Source organism: Trachurus japonicus, chromosome 5 (assembly GCF_045865225.1).
Source record: "Trachurus japonicus isolate A0001 chromosome 5, Traja_1.0".
Classification (NCBI taxonomy): domain Eukaryota; kingdom Metazoa; phylum Chordata; class Actinopteri; order Carangiformes; family Carangidae; genus Trachurus; species Trachurus japonicus.
In genome coordinates, this window is record NC_140911.1 from 2,516,016 (window position 1) to 2,531,866 (window position 15,851).

The 15,851-nt window shown below is 39.5% G+C and overlaps 1 protein-coding gene across 11 annotated transcripts in view; it reads left to right on the top strand.

Moving 5' to 3' along the window:
- The window catches only part of scn8ab (sodium channel, voltage gated, type VIII, alpha subunit b), an 88,766-nt gene extending 72,915 nt beyond the window's left edge, over positions 1-15,851 (top strand). For all 11 annotated transcript variants that reach the window (XM_085775563.1, XM_085775565.1, XM_085775567.1 and 8 more), the window contains 7 exons: positions 6,980-7,102; positions 9,171-9,455; positions 9,546-9,599; positions 10,310-10,447; positions 10,796-10,900; positions 12,631-12,901; positions 14,600-15,851. In XM_085775563.1, coding sequence (XP_085631689.1) covers positions 6,980-7,102; positions 9,171-9,455; positions 9,546-9,599; positions 10,310-10,447; positions 10,796-10,900; positions 12,631-12,901; positions 14,600-15,765 — 2,142 coding nt within the window. In that variant the 3' untranslated portion in view covers positions 15,766-15,851. The remainder of the gene's footprint in view (positions 1-6,979; positions 7,103-9,170; positions 9,456-9,545; positions 9,600-10,309; positions 10,448-10,795; positions 10,901-12,630; positions 12,902-14,599) is intronic.

Genomic DNA, 15,851 nt, shown 5'->3' on the forward strand with positions numbered 1-15,851 from the left:
TCCCTATAGTCATAGCAGTAGGTTCGTTACCTTTAATTGTCAGTGCAAGCTATTTTTTACAACGGTGGAGCAGAGCCGTGAGCTGCTCAGAGCTACGCTACGGAGCCTCATGGGATTTCTTGGTTTCCCTCATCAAACTCATCAAATACACAATCCAACAACTCCACAACGCTCTGGTGGACAAGTTGTGACCTGCACATTCACCACGCTATGAGATAATAACAGAACGTTACCAGACAGAGTTGTTTTAGAGGGAAATTCATGCAAAACCGCTGATGCACGTTGCCTTTAGGGACTTTTTGTCATCAAGCAGTCTCTGCATTAGCCTCCGTAGCGTAGCTCTGAGCAGCTCACGGCTCTGCTCCGCCATTCTAAAAACAGCTTGCACCGACAAATAAAGGTAACGAACCTACTGCTGTGACTATAGGGATTATGGCAATGGGCCAATTTGCCAAAATGTTGAACTATCCCTTTAATAATTCTTATGATAATTTAGAGCTGAAGAATTCTTAATTATTTTCTATTTATCTATCTACTTTATCTTCAGCAGAGGTGACCAAATGGGCCAATGTCTCAAAACAATGATTTGTTCTTTGACATAAACCTGGTCTGTATTTACTGTATATATTATGTTTATATACTGTCAACAAATCATATGTGACAAAATGTGAATCAGTGTATTTCCTGTGTGATGTCCAGACTTGGACAATATAATATATAAATATATAAATAAAATGCTATTGTTATTAGCATCAGTGTGGAGTCAGGATGGTAAAGAGACTCCCAGTAAGAGTGGAGATGTATTATAAAGTGGTTTAACTGGAATGTGTGGGATGGACTTTAGTGCTTCCAGCTCTGATACAGTTAATATCTATAAACCCACTGCTGTTCTGTATCTCAGAGCTCTGGTCTGGCTCCAAACTGCTGAGTCACTCCTTGTTGTTCCCACTGTTGTTCACATATGGTTTGTCCTTTTCTGCAAAAATGAGTTTTCTCACTTGAATTTCTGCCTCAGTCCGAATCTGAAAACGTAAAGAGAGAGATGGAATAATCTGCAGTGTGGGAGATTAAAGGATTTATAAATAACTTTTAACCTGGTAGAGGTGTAAAATAAACCGTGGTGTAAATAACCTGCCATGTTCAGTAGCAAACGTAGCTCCTGCACTGATTTATGTCACATGTGAAACTCGACTGTGACAAAAACAACAACAACAACAGCATCACTGTGTCAGTGTGATGTATTTCCTGCTGAAACAGGAAGTGGAGACGAAACATAAAACACTGTTAAGGAGTTAGTTGACAGCCACATGGCAGCGTTTCCCATCACTCTGACTGGGTGCAGGTGCACGACATAATTCACCACTTCCCACAAAGTGACAGTGCAGGTGGATATTATTGACTGTTTAGTGTTTACTCCCTTTGAATACTGTTTTGCATTTTATTTATTATTTACAGCGGTTACGGAAAGTATTCAGACCCTCTTCAAAGTTTCACCATTTTTTTTTCAATTCAATCCAATTCAATTTTATTTATATAGCACATTTCATACGACAAGCGCAAACTCAATGTGCTTCACAAAAACAAAACAGAGCACATTACATAAGCAATACACGTAAAATACATATAAAAGCACAAAAAGAAGATAATGTTGCAAATTAAAAACTATTAAAAACTAAAAGCTTGTGAGAAAAGAAATGTTTTTAGTCTGCTTTTAAAAGAGATTTCCAAAAAGTAGGACCAAAATGACTGAAAGCACCATGAGCTGTGTGTACTCAGTGAGCACTGTCAGAGATGTAGGAAGGAGCTGCACCATTCAGAGCTTGAAAAACCATAAGTACAATTTTAAAATCAATTCTTTGCTTCACTGGAAGCCGGTGAAGAGATGCTACAATGATAAAATCAATAAAATTCTTCATTCAGGTGCCGTCAATTTCTTTTATTCATCTTTGAGATGGTTCGACACCTTGATTTGAGTCCAGATGTGTTGAAATAAATAATTTGGACATGATTTGGAAAGGTGCACACCTGTCTAAAGAATAGTGCATATCAGAGCAGAAATGAGATCCATGAGGTCGAAGGAACTGAAAGACCTCCATGAGTGTCACAACAGAGGGTCTGAATACTTATCAGGTGGTATTTCAGTTTTTCTTTCTCATTAAATATGCAAAAATTTCTAAAATTCTGGGTTTGTGCCGTCATGATGGGGTGGTGAGTGTAGACTGATGAGAAAAAAAAAGGATTTTGTTGGTTTTAACATAAAGCTGCAACATAACAAATGGTGAAAATTTGAAGGGGGTCTGAATACTTTCTGTACTGATTGTATATCTTATTTATTTACTCATTTATGAAGCTGCTAACTTGATGATGACAGATGCCATGATGGTTGGACTGGATAGTGTAAAATCAAATTGTGCAAAGTGACAGAAGATATTATTTAATTAGTGACTATCGTATTTTTTTTCTTTTTTTTTTGCAAACATTTTTCTACAGGTTTTCTTTCACACAGAATTTAATAAATGAGAAATATTGGAGGTTATACCGTGCACCATCCTCTCAGCATACGTGTTTGATCTGATGATGTGTTTCATGTTGTGCTGAGTCATGTATCGGTTTGGTAAGTCGTCCTTTTGTCCTTTAACCTCCAAGTTTCCTCTGTCCATGATTCAATAGTAACGTTCTCCACTGCAGTGTGTGTGTGTGTGTGTTTGTGTGTGTGTCCACCTGTGTCACTGCAGTGTGTTGTGTTGTGTTGTGTGTTGTGTGTTGTGTGTTGTGTGTTGTGTGTTGTGAGTGTAAGTGCTGAAGAATTCATTCATTATGACCAGTTTATCAGATGCCCTGTGGCTCACACACACATACACACAGACACACTGGCTGCAGCCGAGCTCAGGTGCTTTGATTTGATTTGATTCGATTTCCACCAAATGAAAAAAATGTCAACTTAATATTTATTATTTATTTATTTATTTATCTATTTATTATTATTTTTATCAGTCTTATTAAGAGAAATAGATCTCCAGATACTTGATTGTTGATTATTGTCGGTGCTGCTGCACCACAGACATCTGGGCCGGTGCTGCTCAGTGGACTGTGGCCTCAGACTGTGTGTGTGTGTGTGTATGTGTGTGTGCTTCATGCTGTGTGGCTTCCTGAGTCAGCTCATGTGGTGTCAGACAGTCGGCTGCACTCGCATCAGTGACGAAAGGCATCACATGTTTTTTTTAAAATTCTTATTAACCCTCTATAGCATGGATTTTTATTTTAAGGGGGGAAATAAATATTTCAGTTTCAGTTTTTGGGAGTTTGGTAATCACTGAAAAGTTGGTCCAACTGCAGTGAATAAAAAACTACAGTTTCAAATCTATAAAACAAAAGTGTCTTTATACTCAATTAAATATGATTCTGCACAGATACATGCACATCATGCACAAAAATATTGTGCATGTGCAAAGTGAGCAACACCGTGCCATAGAGGATTAACGTGAGGTTTGAGGTTCAACAAATGTTAATGACACAATATGAAAATGATAAATTTCAGATTTTGAGTCTCACCAGTTAGTTTGGATTAAACACACCTGTGGATTAAGGACGTGGAAAAAAAAAATCTAAATGCATGTGTGTGTATTTGTATGGAAGCCCGTTTTTGCCAGTAAAAGGAAATGTATATCCTAAAGGTAAATCATAATTATGAGATAAAAAACGTTGAAATTATGAGATAAAAAGTCAAACAATAAATGGAGATCTCTGGTCAGCACCATGGTTACAGGTTGATACATCATAATTATGGCTTTTTATCTCATAATTTCGACGTTTTATCTCATAATTTCAACTTTTTATCTTAAAATTTCAACTTTCATCTCAAAATTGAAACCTATATCCCATTTTCAACTTTTTGTCATAATATTGACTTTTAATCTCATAATATTGACTTTTCATCTCATAATTTAGATTTTTTATCCCATAATTTTAACTGTATATCCCATATTTTTGACTTTTTATCTCATAATTTTGACTTTTTATCTCATTACTATGACTTACCTTATAGATATTTATTTTCCTAAACTGGCGCAAATGGGTTTCCGTAGTATTTGTCCCTTCGTACGAGCAGTTCAATTCTTGACATTTGTTGCTGTGCGTGTATATTTGAATACACTGAGCTGGACGTACTGATGACAAATATAATGCAACAGTAGTATAATCAGTACCTTATGAATTATTCCCTCTGCTGTGTGGTTGTGTCATTATATTGTTTGGTGCTTCTGGTTGTTTTTTTTCTCCAACCACTGTATGTTGTTATTGGTCTTTATTATTATACAACAAATGTGAGTCCACCCCTCTGCAGTATCACCAACTGTTGTTGTTTGGAAGTTGAAGTTAAGGTTATTAGATCTTATGTGTGATGATCAGATGAGCTGCTCAGTGCAACACACAGGGTTCAACCTGTGACCTTTGAATTTAAGCTTTAACTGCTTCACCTCTGGTTTGGATTCAGTTTAATGCGACATGGAAAAGTCAGTGAAACAACAGATGTACTGTGCGTTCACACCAAAAGCTTCCAAAGCGTCAAAACGCCGGTAGTCAATTCATTTTCAATGAGAGCCCGGCGACACTGAGCGACCAAAGCGTCAACAGGCGTCACCGCACTTCCAAAGCGTCCAAAGCGTCACCAGACGAGAAGTTGAGCCCTGGTTAACTTTATGGTAATTAGCAATGACGTGGTTCGGCGGCAACCGGCGGCAACCTGTCAGAATAGAGATGTCCTTCGACTGCCTTTTTTTTTCTTTTTTTGTATTTCGGCTCCCCAATGACCAGCGCGATCGAACTTTGACGCCAGTCACGTAACGAGCGACCAAAGTGGCTGAAAATATTTGCCGTTTTGGGAGCTGTCTTGTCTGAAGCGCACCCTCAAACGTTTTTGACGCTTTGGAAGCTTTTGGTGTGAACGCACAGTCACTTTTGAAGGGTGTATTGACTTTTGTTGCGTATACGAACCTTTTTATAATCAAGCCAAACATTTCTCTTTTTCAAATGAATCAGCTAAAAGAATATGGAAGAAAATACTGTATATCTCCAACATAAGTCATGATTACGAGATAAAAAGTTGAAATCATGAGATACTGGAGCACAGCAGTCCTAGCAGCTCTTCAGTTTGACACAGAGATGGATAGAGGAGAACTTGTAACGTGGCTTCAAAACTAACAAAATCTTCATTTGCTCTTAAATTCACATCGTAATTCGGAGTGTAATGAGCAACTGCACTCTTGAAACGCCATGGTCGTTCGCAGATGAGGGGCTTCTTAGAGCTGCGCCACTGCCGCACGTGTGGCATTGTATCACATCATTTTGACTCTTTTATCTCGAGATTATGACTTTTTACCCGTAATTGTGACTTTTTTTTTTATATCGTGATTTTGACTTTTTAAATCTCACACAGACTTTTTTTTATCTCACAGTTATGACTTTTCTGCCATAATTATGACTTTCTGTACTATAATTATGACTTTTTATCTCGTGGTTTTGACTTTTTAATCTCATAATGACTTTTTATCTCAAAATTTGGACTTTTAAAAATTTTTTCACCTCATAATTTTGAGTTTTTCATCTAATAATTATGACTTTTTACCTCATAATTAGAACTTTTTTTCACGTAATTATGACTTTTATCTCGTAATTTAGATTTTTTAAATCTCATAATTATGACTTTTCATCTCATTATTTCAATTTTTATCTCTTATGAGATTTTTTATTGCATAATATCAACTTTTTAATCTTATAATTTTGACTTTTTATCTTGTAATTTCGACATTTTATCTCATACCTATCTCATATTTATGACTTTTTTTGTATCTCATAATTATGACTTTTAACTCGTAATTTCGACTTTTTATCTCATAATTATGACTTTGTTTCATGGCTGAAACAGGCTTCTATAAAAAACAGATGAAGCTAAAAACTGACAGTGCACATTTAAGTGATATTGATGAGGGGCGGTCTCAGTTTCATTGTCTAATTTATCATTTATAGAAATAACTCATGTCAGAGGAGAGAAGAGTCAGATCCTCCAGTACAGGTTGTGTGTGTGATGTCTCATCCCGCCTAAAACTTGTGTGTGTGCGTGTGTGTGTTAAGTTAACAATTTTATCCGTGCCGACCTCTCCCCTAACATCTGACCTGTCCTCTCTCTCACAGCAGGTTCCTCCTCTAACTGTGTCTCTCTTTAAGTTAAGAGCGGCGTTGCGTTGTGCAGCTGCGGAGCGGAGCTGCTGCTGAGCGCTCGCTGTGTGAGGGTGCAGGGTAAGGTTTGTGTGCTGTGTTGGGACTCCTACTTTCACAGGTTATCCTCTCTCTTCTAACCCTGAAAGTTGTCCTCAACCTTCTGCGTTTTCTCTCCCCTCTTTTAAGTAAGACGCTCTCTGGTGTGGAAGCTGTACTGTTTTTGTACCGTGTTACTGTGTACTGTACTGTACTGTGTGTATATTATTGTGTCACGTTGATTTAGTGTTTGTGGAAACATCTCTCCCCTGATTTTTTCCCCTTCGTTTGACTCTCTTTATATCTTCTCTCTCCCTCTTCACTGTGTCAACCACAAGTTTCTTTCCAGGTGTGCTCACTGTGCTGTTAAGCTGGTTAACTCTCTAGACTGGCTTGCCAAACTAAACCAAACACAAACATAAGCAAACAAACAAACAAACACATAGAAAAGACAAAAAAAAAGGAAAAAGAAAAAGAAACCTGGGTCATGTGCACTTTATTGACCTTTTGTATATTGTAACAACCCGTTTTAACCCCATGTTATATAGATACATATTTTTACATATATAGTCATATATGTACTTATATATATCTGTATATAACCACTCAGCCATCCTTACAGTCTATATATAGGGTCCATCTTTCTCTCTGTATCCCCTCTAACTATGTGGGTCCTCTCTTCCTTTGCTCCTCTGTCTTTCCCTCTCTTCTGTCCCTATCTGTGTAGGTGTCTATAGTCAGCCTTATAGCAAATGCGTTGGGCTTCTCCGATCTAGGCCCGATTAAATCACTCAGGACACTGAGGGCCTTGAGACCCCTCAGGGCCCTCTCACGTTTCGAGGGGATGAGGGTAAGACCTGAGACACCAGGCAGCTGGTCCTTTCTGCATGCCTATTAAATAAATAAAAAAAACATCAACGCATGCTAGAGATGGCAATATAGAAATATATATAAAAAAAAAAACCTCAGGTAACCCCTTGGATCAAAGAGAAGCTTTTGTTGCATGGATGCTATTAGATCATCTCAGATGGTCACTTATACATCTGATTTGATTGATCATATTTCATGTCATATATGATATAAAGCTAGTGCTACAGTATGTTAAGTGATAGTTATAGAGTCATTAAAAATGGCAACAAAACAATATTAAAAACTTCCTCCTATCCACTGCAGGGAATTTGACCTGAATGATGCAACATGTTATAATAATATTATTAATAATAATAATAATAACTCAGCTCTGAAGTGTTGAGTTCATCAGCTGAGAGAACAACGAGAGGTCGGTACGAACCGTCACACACAACCTGTTCAAAGTCCAGATAAATGAAGGTTGCACACTGATTTACTGCACGTTTATTTTTTACAGTGTGCACGTCGGTCGTGTGACCCTGCAAAGCTCTGTGCTGAGTTTTCGGCAGAGCGAGCTACTGTAATGATGATGATGATGGCGACGATTATTCTCAGTGTGTGATGGGTTGGATCGGCCTCTGGTTGTTGTTGTTGTTGCTAGGTTAAAAACCCCAAAAAACAAAACAAATGAAAAAAAAAAACAAAGTGTCTTGGCTCGGCATCTTCTAACTGTCGCTCTGCCGCCACAAGTGTCCTGTTATCTGATCTTATCACAGTTTGGCTTTGGCATTGTCACACTGGAAGATCAACAAACTTCTGGTTGCATACTCCCCCTCCCCCAGCCATCCTCGCTCACCGTTCCTCAGTGAATCTCCTCACCATGACGTCATGATCACCATTTTTTGCAGTTTTAGTAGTTATCTGGATTGCATTGTGTCTGTGTTCAACCATGTGAGGCAGAGCGTTTAGAATAAAAAAGAAACTTTTAAAACTTTCAATGTTTGCCTATATGTAGTATATATATATGTATATATATATATTTATATTAGGGCTGTCAAAATTAATGCGTTTACGCGAAATAATCCATCGCAAACACAATTAATATGTGTAATGTATATAAATATTCATCTCTCTCGTGCTCTGTTTAGCTAAATAAACACACACACATAGTATTTGTCAATCGCAGTATTTTATTTTGAAAATTGACAATCGGTCAGACAATGTCAACAAGTTAGTTTGTCTTAGTATCTGGCTGAAAAAGGAGTAACAGGGCCACATTAATGTGGATAAATGTTTGTGTTGAAAAAAGCGCGATTAATATAGATTAAAAATGAGTGATATTTAATCGCGATTAATCGAAATTAATCCACAGCAACCCTGTGATTAATCTGATAAAAAATTTTAATCGTTTGACAGCACTAATGTATATCTGTATATGTATATATATATAAGTTTTGGTTTATTTGGCTTTTCTGTTGTCATGGCACCCTTTGTGTTTGTAAATGCACATTCATACGACGTCCACACTGTAACACTTTGCTCAACATAAACACACATGAATTGGCTTTTAAGATAATGTATATGTGAATATCTGGGTAAAGAACAATTGCATTTTTTTAGGGGTGTAACAATATCTGGTTATGGAGCTGAAAATGTTTTTGCAACGTGAATAATTATAATTATAATAATTAATAATAATTGAATGTCTCCATGTCCTTAAAGTCGTCCTCGTCCTACAGCAGCACTTTAAAGATGAAGATGGATAAATTGCAGGATGTTTATGGAAAAAGTTACTGAGAATAAAAAAAGAAACGATTCAAATGTGTAATAATAAATATTGTTACACCCCCCTTTAATATTTTACTGTGAGAAATCGAGACACCAGAAAACACAACTACGGAAACGGAAAATGAATGTGCATTTGCGTATTTATGTATGTGTGTTTTCTGTGTGAACATCTTCACAGTGTGTGTGTGTGTGTGTCTGAGTGTGTGTGCGTGACAGCCTGAAGTCACAGCGGCTCTGTTTCCCCTCCTCCTCTTCCTCCTCCTCCTCCTCCTCCTCCTCAGGTGGTGGTGAACGCGCTGGTGGGAGCCATCCCCTCCATCATGAACGTGCTGCTGGTGTGTCTGATCTTCTGGCTCATCTTCAGCATCATGGGCGTCAACCTGTTCGCCGGGAAGTATTACTACTGCTACAACAGCACGTCCGAGGAGAACTTCCTGCCCGAGGACGTCAACAACAAGACCGAGTGTTTCGCGCTCATCAATGCAAACTTTTCCGAAGTCAGATGGAGAAATGTCAAGATCAACTTTGACAACGTCGGTGCTGGATACCTGGCTCTGCTACAAGTGGTGAGGAGACAATTCTGCTTTTTTGTTTGTTTTTTTACATTAGTTTTAATGTGTTTAACCTGTTTTTTCTCTCACACACTCATCCAACAGGCCACATTCAAAGGCTGGATGGACATCATGTACGCTGCCATCGACTCTAGAAAGGTAAGAAGGGATCTGCAGTTCAGAACTTCCGGATCAACGTGCCGTACAGTCAAGACAAATGTTTGGAGAATGACACAAATATTTATTTTCACAAAGTCTGCTGCTTCAGTTTTTATGATTTCAATTTGCATATACTCCAGAGTGTTATGAGGAGTGAGCAGATGAAATGCAATTAATTGAAAATGAACTTTAAAGGGACAGTTCAACATTTTTGGCAATTGCCATAATCCCTAGTCATAGCAGTAGGTTCGTTACCTATAATTATCGATGCAAGCTATTTTTAGAATGGCGGAGCAGAGCCGCGAGCTGCTCAGAGCTACGCTACAGAGGCTAATGGGATTTCTTGGTTTCCCTAATCAAACTCATCAAATACACAATCCAACAACTCCAAAATGCTCTGGTGGACAAGTTGTGACCTGTACATTCACCACGCTATGAGATAATAACACAACGTTACCAGACGGAGTTGTTTTAGAGGGAAATACAGAGACTGATTGATGAAAAACTGTCCCTGAAGGCAACGCACATCAGCTGTTTTGCATGAAGGCAAAAAAAGCCTTTGACACTTATGAAATGCTTGTAATTATACTTCAGTAACCATAGTAACATCGGACAGGAAGATCTAAAAACACTGAAGCAGCAAACTTTGTGAGAATTTTGGCCGCGGCTGTAGAGTTTAGTTCCTGTCTTGATCTTTGACCTCTGGACAGGTGGAGGACCAGCCTCGCTATGAGGACAACTTATACATGTACATCTACTTCGTCATCTTCATCATCTTCGGCTCCTTCTTCACCCTGAACCTGTTCATCGGTGTCATCATCGACAACTTCAACCAACAGAAGAAAAAGATACGTTTTATGTTTCTCACTTTCACTTTCTCAGAAACAGGTTTCCATCAGAATGAAACATTTGGGAAAATGTGTAGTTTTTTTCTTTCGCTTTCTAGATTTTAGTCGGATAAAAGGATCGATACTCGTCTCATCTGTGTCCATTAAATATGAAGCAACAGTCTATTAGAGCAGCGAGGAACGAAGGAAGGAAGTGTTAATGAAATGTGGAGGAGGCTTTTAACTGTTTAAACAGAGCCACTCGCTGTTTATGTGAAGCTGAGCTACGAGGAGAGGAAAGTCATGTGACTTCTCGGTCAAATCCTTGCAGGTTGTAACCAGAACTGTTTTTTTTTTTTGTCCCTTTACTTTGGAGGTCAGGACATCTTCATGACGGAGGAGCAAAAGAAATATTACAACGCCATGAAGAAGCTGGGGTCCAAGAAACCCCAGAAACCCATCCCCAGGCCTCAGGTAGAGAAGATCACACTCAGCACGACTCTGAAACTTTACATTTAACAAGTAAAGTGCGTCCAAGCAAATTTACATTGGTAGAATTTCATGACATTGTATTTAACATAGAAGAATACATAATATTTCCATTAAAACTGGTGTAATTATTGAACGGCCCCATCATTAAACTTAGGTGTCATTTAATTTATAAAAAACTGTCACTACATTACTAATTATTGTACTGATGGAAATTTGCTTGGACACACTTTATTTCCAACAGTTTTCATTGACAGATGTGTAAATAATAAACTCCACACCTAACACACACACACACACACACACACACACACACACACACACAGAAGAGCAACAAAACAAAAACAAACAAAAGATGGCATAAATAAATGAATTTCACATTTCACATGTCCACTTTTCACTTTTCACTTTTCACAAATTTCCGGTTTCCATTGTTTTTCATGGGACATTTAAAGGTAGAGTAGAAGATCCTGGAAAAATGGTTTTGAGCAGGCTACATTTTGAAAATACACAATTCAAAAGTCCATAAAAACCCGTTCTTCTGACTTTTCCCCAAAGCCACGCCTCCAGAGCTCAGGAACGTGAAATGCTTCTGTTCTTTTCAGCCGTAATGTTGTCGTTGAATTTAGCGAACTAGCATGAGCTCTGGCTGGTACAAAATTGTCCAAATTATAGCAACAACCACCCGCTGACGATTAATCTTATTTTCATCGCCAGCCATCACGATATCAACATGCACGATAAACACATTGCAAAAGGCTGCCTGATAGAGAAGCAATGAAAAAGACTTTTCCAGTATGTGTATAATTTGATTGATTGTTATGTTTGTTCTGGCTCGACTTCTTCTGTTTAGTCGACTTCTAATGTTTGGAGTTTGTTTACAGCGTCGCAAGCTTTCCTCTCTTCTTCTCTGTTTTTGGTGTATTTGTGTGGGTGGCAGTGTTAAAGCGCCACCTGGTGTATGTACTGTATTGAGAACTGTACGGTTAAAGGGATAGTTCAACATTTTGGCAAATTGGCCCATTGCCATAATTCCTATAGTCATAGCAGTAGGTTCGTTACCTTTATTCGTTGGTGCAACATATTTTTAGAACGGCGGAGCAGAGCCGTGAGCTGCTCAGAGCTACGCTACGGAGGCTCATGGGATTTCTTGGTTTCCCTCATCAAACTCATCAAATACACAATCCAACAACTCCAAAACGCTCTGGTGGACAAGTTGTGACCTGCACATTCACCACGCTATGAGATAATAACACAACGTTACCAGACAGAGCTGTTTTAGAGGTAAATTCATGCAAACCCGCTGATGCGCGTTTCCATTGGGGACAGTTTTTCATCAAGCAGTCTCTGTATTTACCTACCCTTTAATAATGCACACCTGAATATTTCCTTTTTATTTATCGCAAGTCATATCGTCGTTGCGGTATTGAACAGTGTCATTGCACATCAGACATTTTGCTGATATCGCGCAGGAGGACGAATATGAATGTATGTCTTCTTTTACATTGAGTTAATTGGCTTTTTACATGTAATTTATATTATTTCACACAAACACTCTCCATCCCCCCAATGTCCTACACCGACTTTGTGAATAAATGAATTATGCTCCAGAAACTATTTAATTAATCACATCGTCAGAACATGTGCATGAATGTTCCTGCTGCACATTTCTCACTCTGCTCCTCCTCCTCCTCCTCTTCCTCCTCTCTCCTCAGAACAACATCCAGGGCATGGTGTTTGACTTTGTGACGCAGCAGGTGTTCGACATCTCCATCATGATCCTCATCTGCCTCAACATGGTCACCATGATGGTGGAGACGGACGACCAGTCGGAGGACACGGAGCTCGTGCTCTACTGGGTCAACTTCGTCTTCATCATCGTCTTCACCACGGAGTTCGTGCTCAAGCTGTTTGCGCTGCGTCACTACTACTTCACCAACGGCTGGAACATCTTTGACGTGGTTGTGGTCATCCTTTCAATTGTGGGCACGTATTCAAAACTCTTTATTTATTCCCCCGGGGGTGAGAGGGAGAGAAGCGGTGGAGCGGCTGCACTGGAAATTACAGCTCTGAGAATCACAGCGCTGAACGGCTGCAATTCAACATCTGAATTTATCTGTGCATCAACTTATTGATTTTAATACCAAGAGAGAAAATAGAGACAAAATGGAGCTAGTCAATAAAATAAGCAGGTTTAGGTTAAATAGAAGTGTAGCCTATGAAATTAATTTAACACTTTGTTATCAATGATTGGAGGTAAAAGAAAAATGCATCATCAAGCAGATAAGTTCTGCAACACACCGCTGTATTTTGGTCACATGACTTCCACTCGACTTGGGCTTTTTTTTATTTAAACAAAAAAGCCTGACTTTTTAGTGGCAAACATGACTTTGATTGACATCTGGAAATCCCAGATCCCAACCAATGAACCAATCAGAGAGCCGGTCATGTTGCACGTGATAACAGTTGTGGTTGAGGTGATTCCTGACCTTAAAGCCTTTGCATATTGTGTTGCATATCTAGTTCTATCTAATTGTATTGGGGAGTTTGATTTGCAATAGATCCACTTAATTCTCACAATAAAATCAAGAACAAACATAGTCCTTGTAGTGACCCTTTCTCTTATGAGTACCAAAAATAAACAAGGAGTCACAGTGGCTGATTGATTAGGGGTTTGATGACGTCTGCAGAAATGAAGAGAGCATCCAAACCAAGACTTTATTTCAGTAGCATATTTCACTTAAAACAAATTAAAAAACTAAGCAACATAAAGTACTTTACATAATGGAAACACCTCCATCCCAAAACAGTGAATATATAAAAGCTGAAGAAGTATGGAGGTACATTTGTGTCTTTATTATTCAATCAAAAAAAAAGTTGATTTAAACAAAAAAAGATATTTTCAATCAAAAAAAATAAATTTTTTTTTGATTGAGGTGAAGTTTGTTTTGATTGAAAATATCTTTTTTGTTTAAATCAACTTTTTTTTAATTTATTGAATAATAAAGACACAAATGTACCTCCATAAGGAAACACTTTAATAACGGAGGGAAGATGAGAGGAAAAGATGAAAATGAAAAATGAAGTGTAAAAGAACCCGGGCAGTATAAAGGAATAAAAGTATACATTTAAGAAATATAAGAAAGGAGAAGAAGAAAACAAGGTAAAATAAGTATAGTGAGCAGAAGAAAGGAAGGTACATTTGTGTCTTTATTATTCAATCAAAAAAAAAAGTTCATTTAGACAAAAAAGATATTTTCAATCAAAACTACTTTTTTTGATTGAAGTGAAGTTTGTTTTGATTGAAAATATCTTTTTTGATATAATAAATATAATAAAGACACAAATGTACCTCCATAAATGTACTTGCATAAAGAAACGCGTTAATAATGGAGGGGCGATGATGGAGAGACACCAGAGGAAGGTACAGTAAAAGATGAAAATGAAAAATGAAGTGTAAAAGAAGTCGACTACAACTGGGGCAGAATGAAAAGGAATAAAAGCATAAATTTAAACAAATACAAGAAAGGAGAAGAAGAAAACAAGCTAAAATAAATAAATAATAATAAAGTAAAAACAGGCTGAAGCAGTAAAATAAGTTTTCCTTCAACGATATGCAGTCAGAAGTTTCCTCTTCCTCTTCCTGCTAAACAAACATCTCCTCTCTCTTCTACCTTCCTTCAGGAATGTTTTTGGCCGAGCTGATCGAGAAGTACTTTGTGTCGCCGACGCTCTTCAGGGTGATCCGTCTGGCTCGTATCGGCCGCATCCTGCGTCTCATCAAAGGCGCCAAGGGAATCAGAACTCTGCTGTTCGCCCTCATGATGTCGCTCCCCGCGCTCTTCAACATCGGGCTGCTGCTCTTCCTGGTCATGTTCATCTTCTCCATCTTCGGCATGTCCAACTTCGGCTACGTGAAGCACGGCGCCGGCATCGACGACATGTACAACTTCGAGACGTTCGGCAACAGCATGATCATCCTCTTCATGATCACCACGTCCGCCGGCTGGGACGGCCTGCTGCTGCCCATCCTCAACTACCCGCCGGACTGCGACCCAGTGCTGGAGAACGCCGGCACCCCGGCCACGGGCGACTGCGGCAACCCGTCGGTGGGCATCTTCTTCTTCGTCATGTACATCATCATCTCCTTCCTCATCGTGGTCAACATGTACATCGCCATCATCCTGGAGAACTTCAGCGTGGCCACGGAGGAGAGCGCCGACCCGCTCAGCGAGGACGACTTCGAGACCTTCTACGAGATCTGGGAGAAGTTCGACCCCGACGCCTCGCAGTTCATCACCTACGCCAAGCTCTCCGACTTCGCCGACGCGCTGGAGCACCCGCTGCGCGTGCCCAAGCCCAACACCATCGAGCTGATCGCCATGGACATGCCGATGGTGAGCGGCGACCGCATCCACTGCCTGGACATCCTGTTCGCCTTCACCAAGCGCGTGCTGGGCGACAGCGGCGAGCTGGACATGCTGCGGCAGCAGATGGAAGAGCGCTTCGTGGCGGCCAACCCCTCCAAGGTGTCGTACGAGCCCATCACCACCACGCTGCGGCGCAAGCAGGAGGACGTGTCGGTGCGGATCATCCAGCGGGCGTACCGGGCCTACCTGGCGAGGCGCGGCTTCGTCTGCAAGCGCAAACCGGCCAACAACAAGGTGGAGAACGGCGGGAACAATCAGGAACAGGAAAAAAAGGAGGGCACTCCCTCGACTGCCTCCCTGCCCTCTTATGACAGTGTAACCAAACCTGACAAGGAGAAGCAGGACGACAACAACGAGGGCAAAGGAGGGAGGAAAGAGAAGGGAAGAAACCAAAAAGACATCAGGGAATCTAAATGTTAGAGCGTTGGATTAATAATCACAGTAATAACAATAAAAATTATAATAATGTAACTTCAAGCAAAAGCGAGAGGAAACTCACCCACACA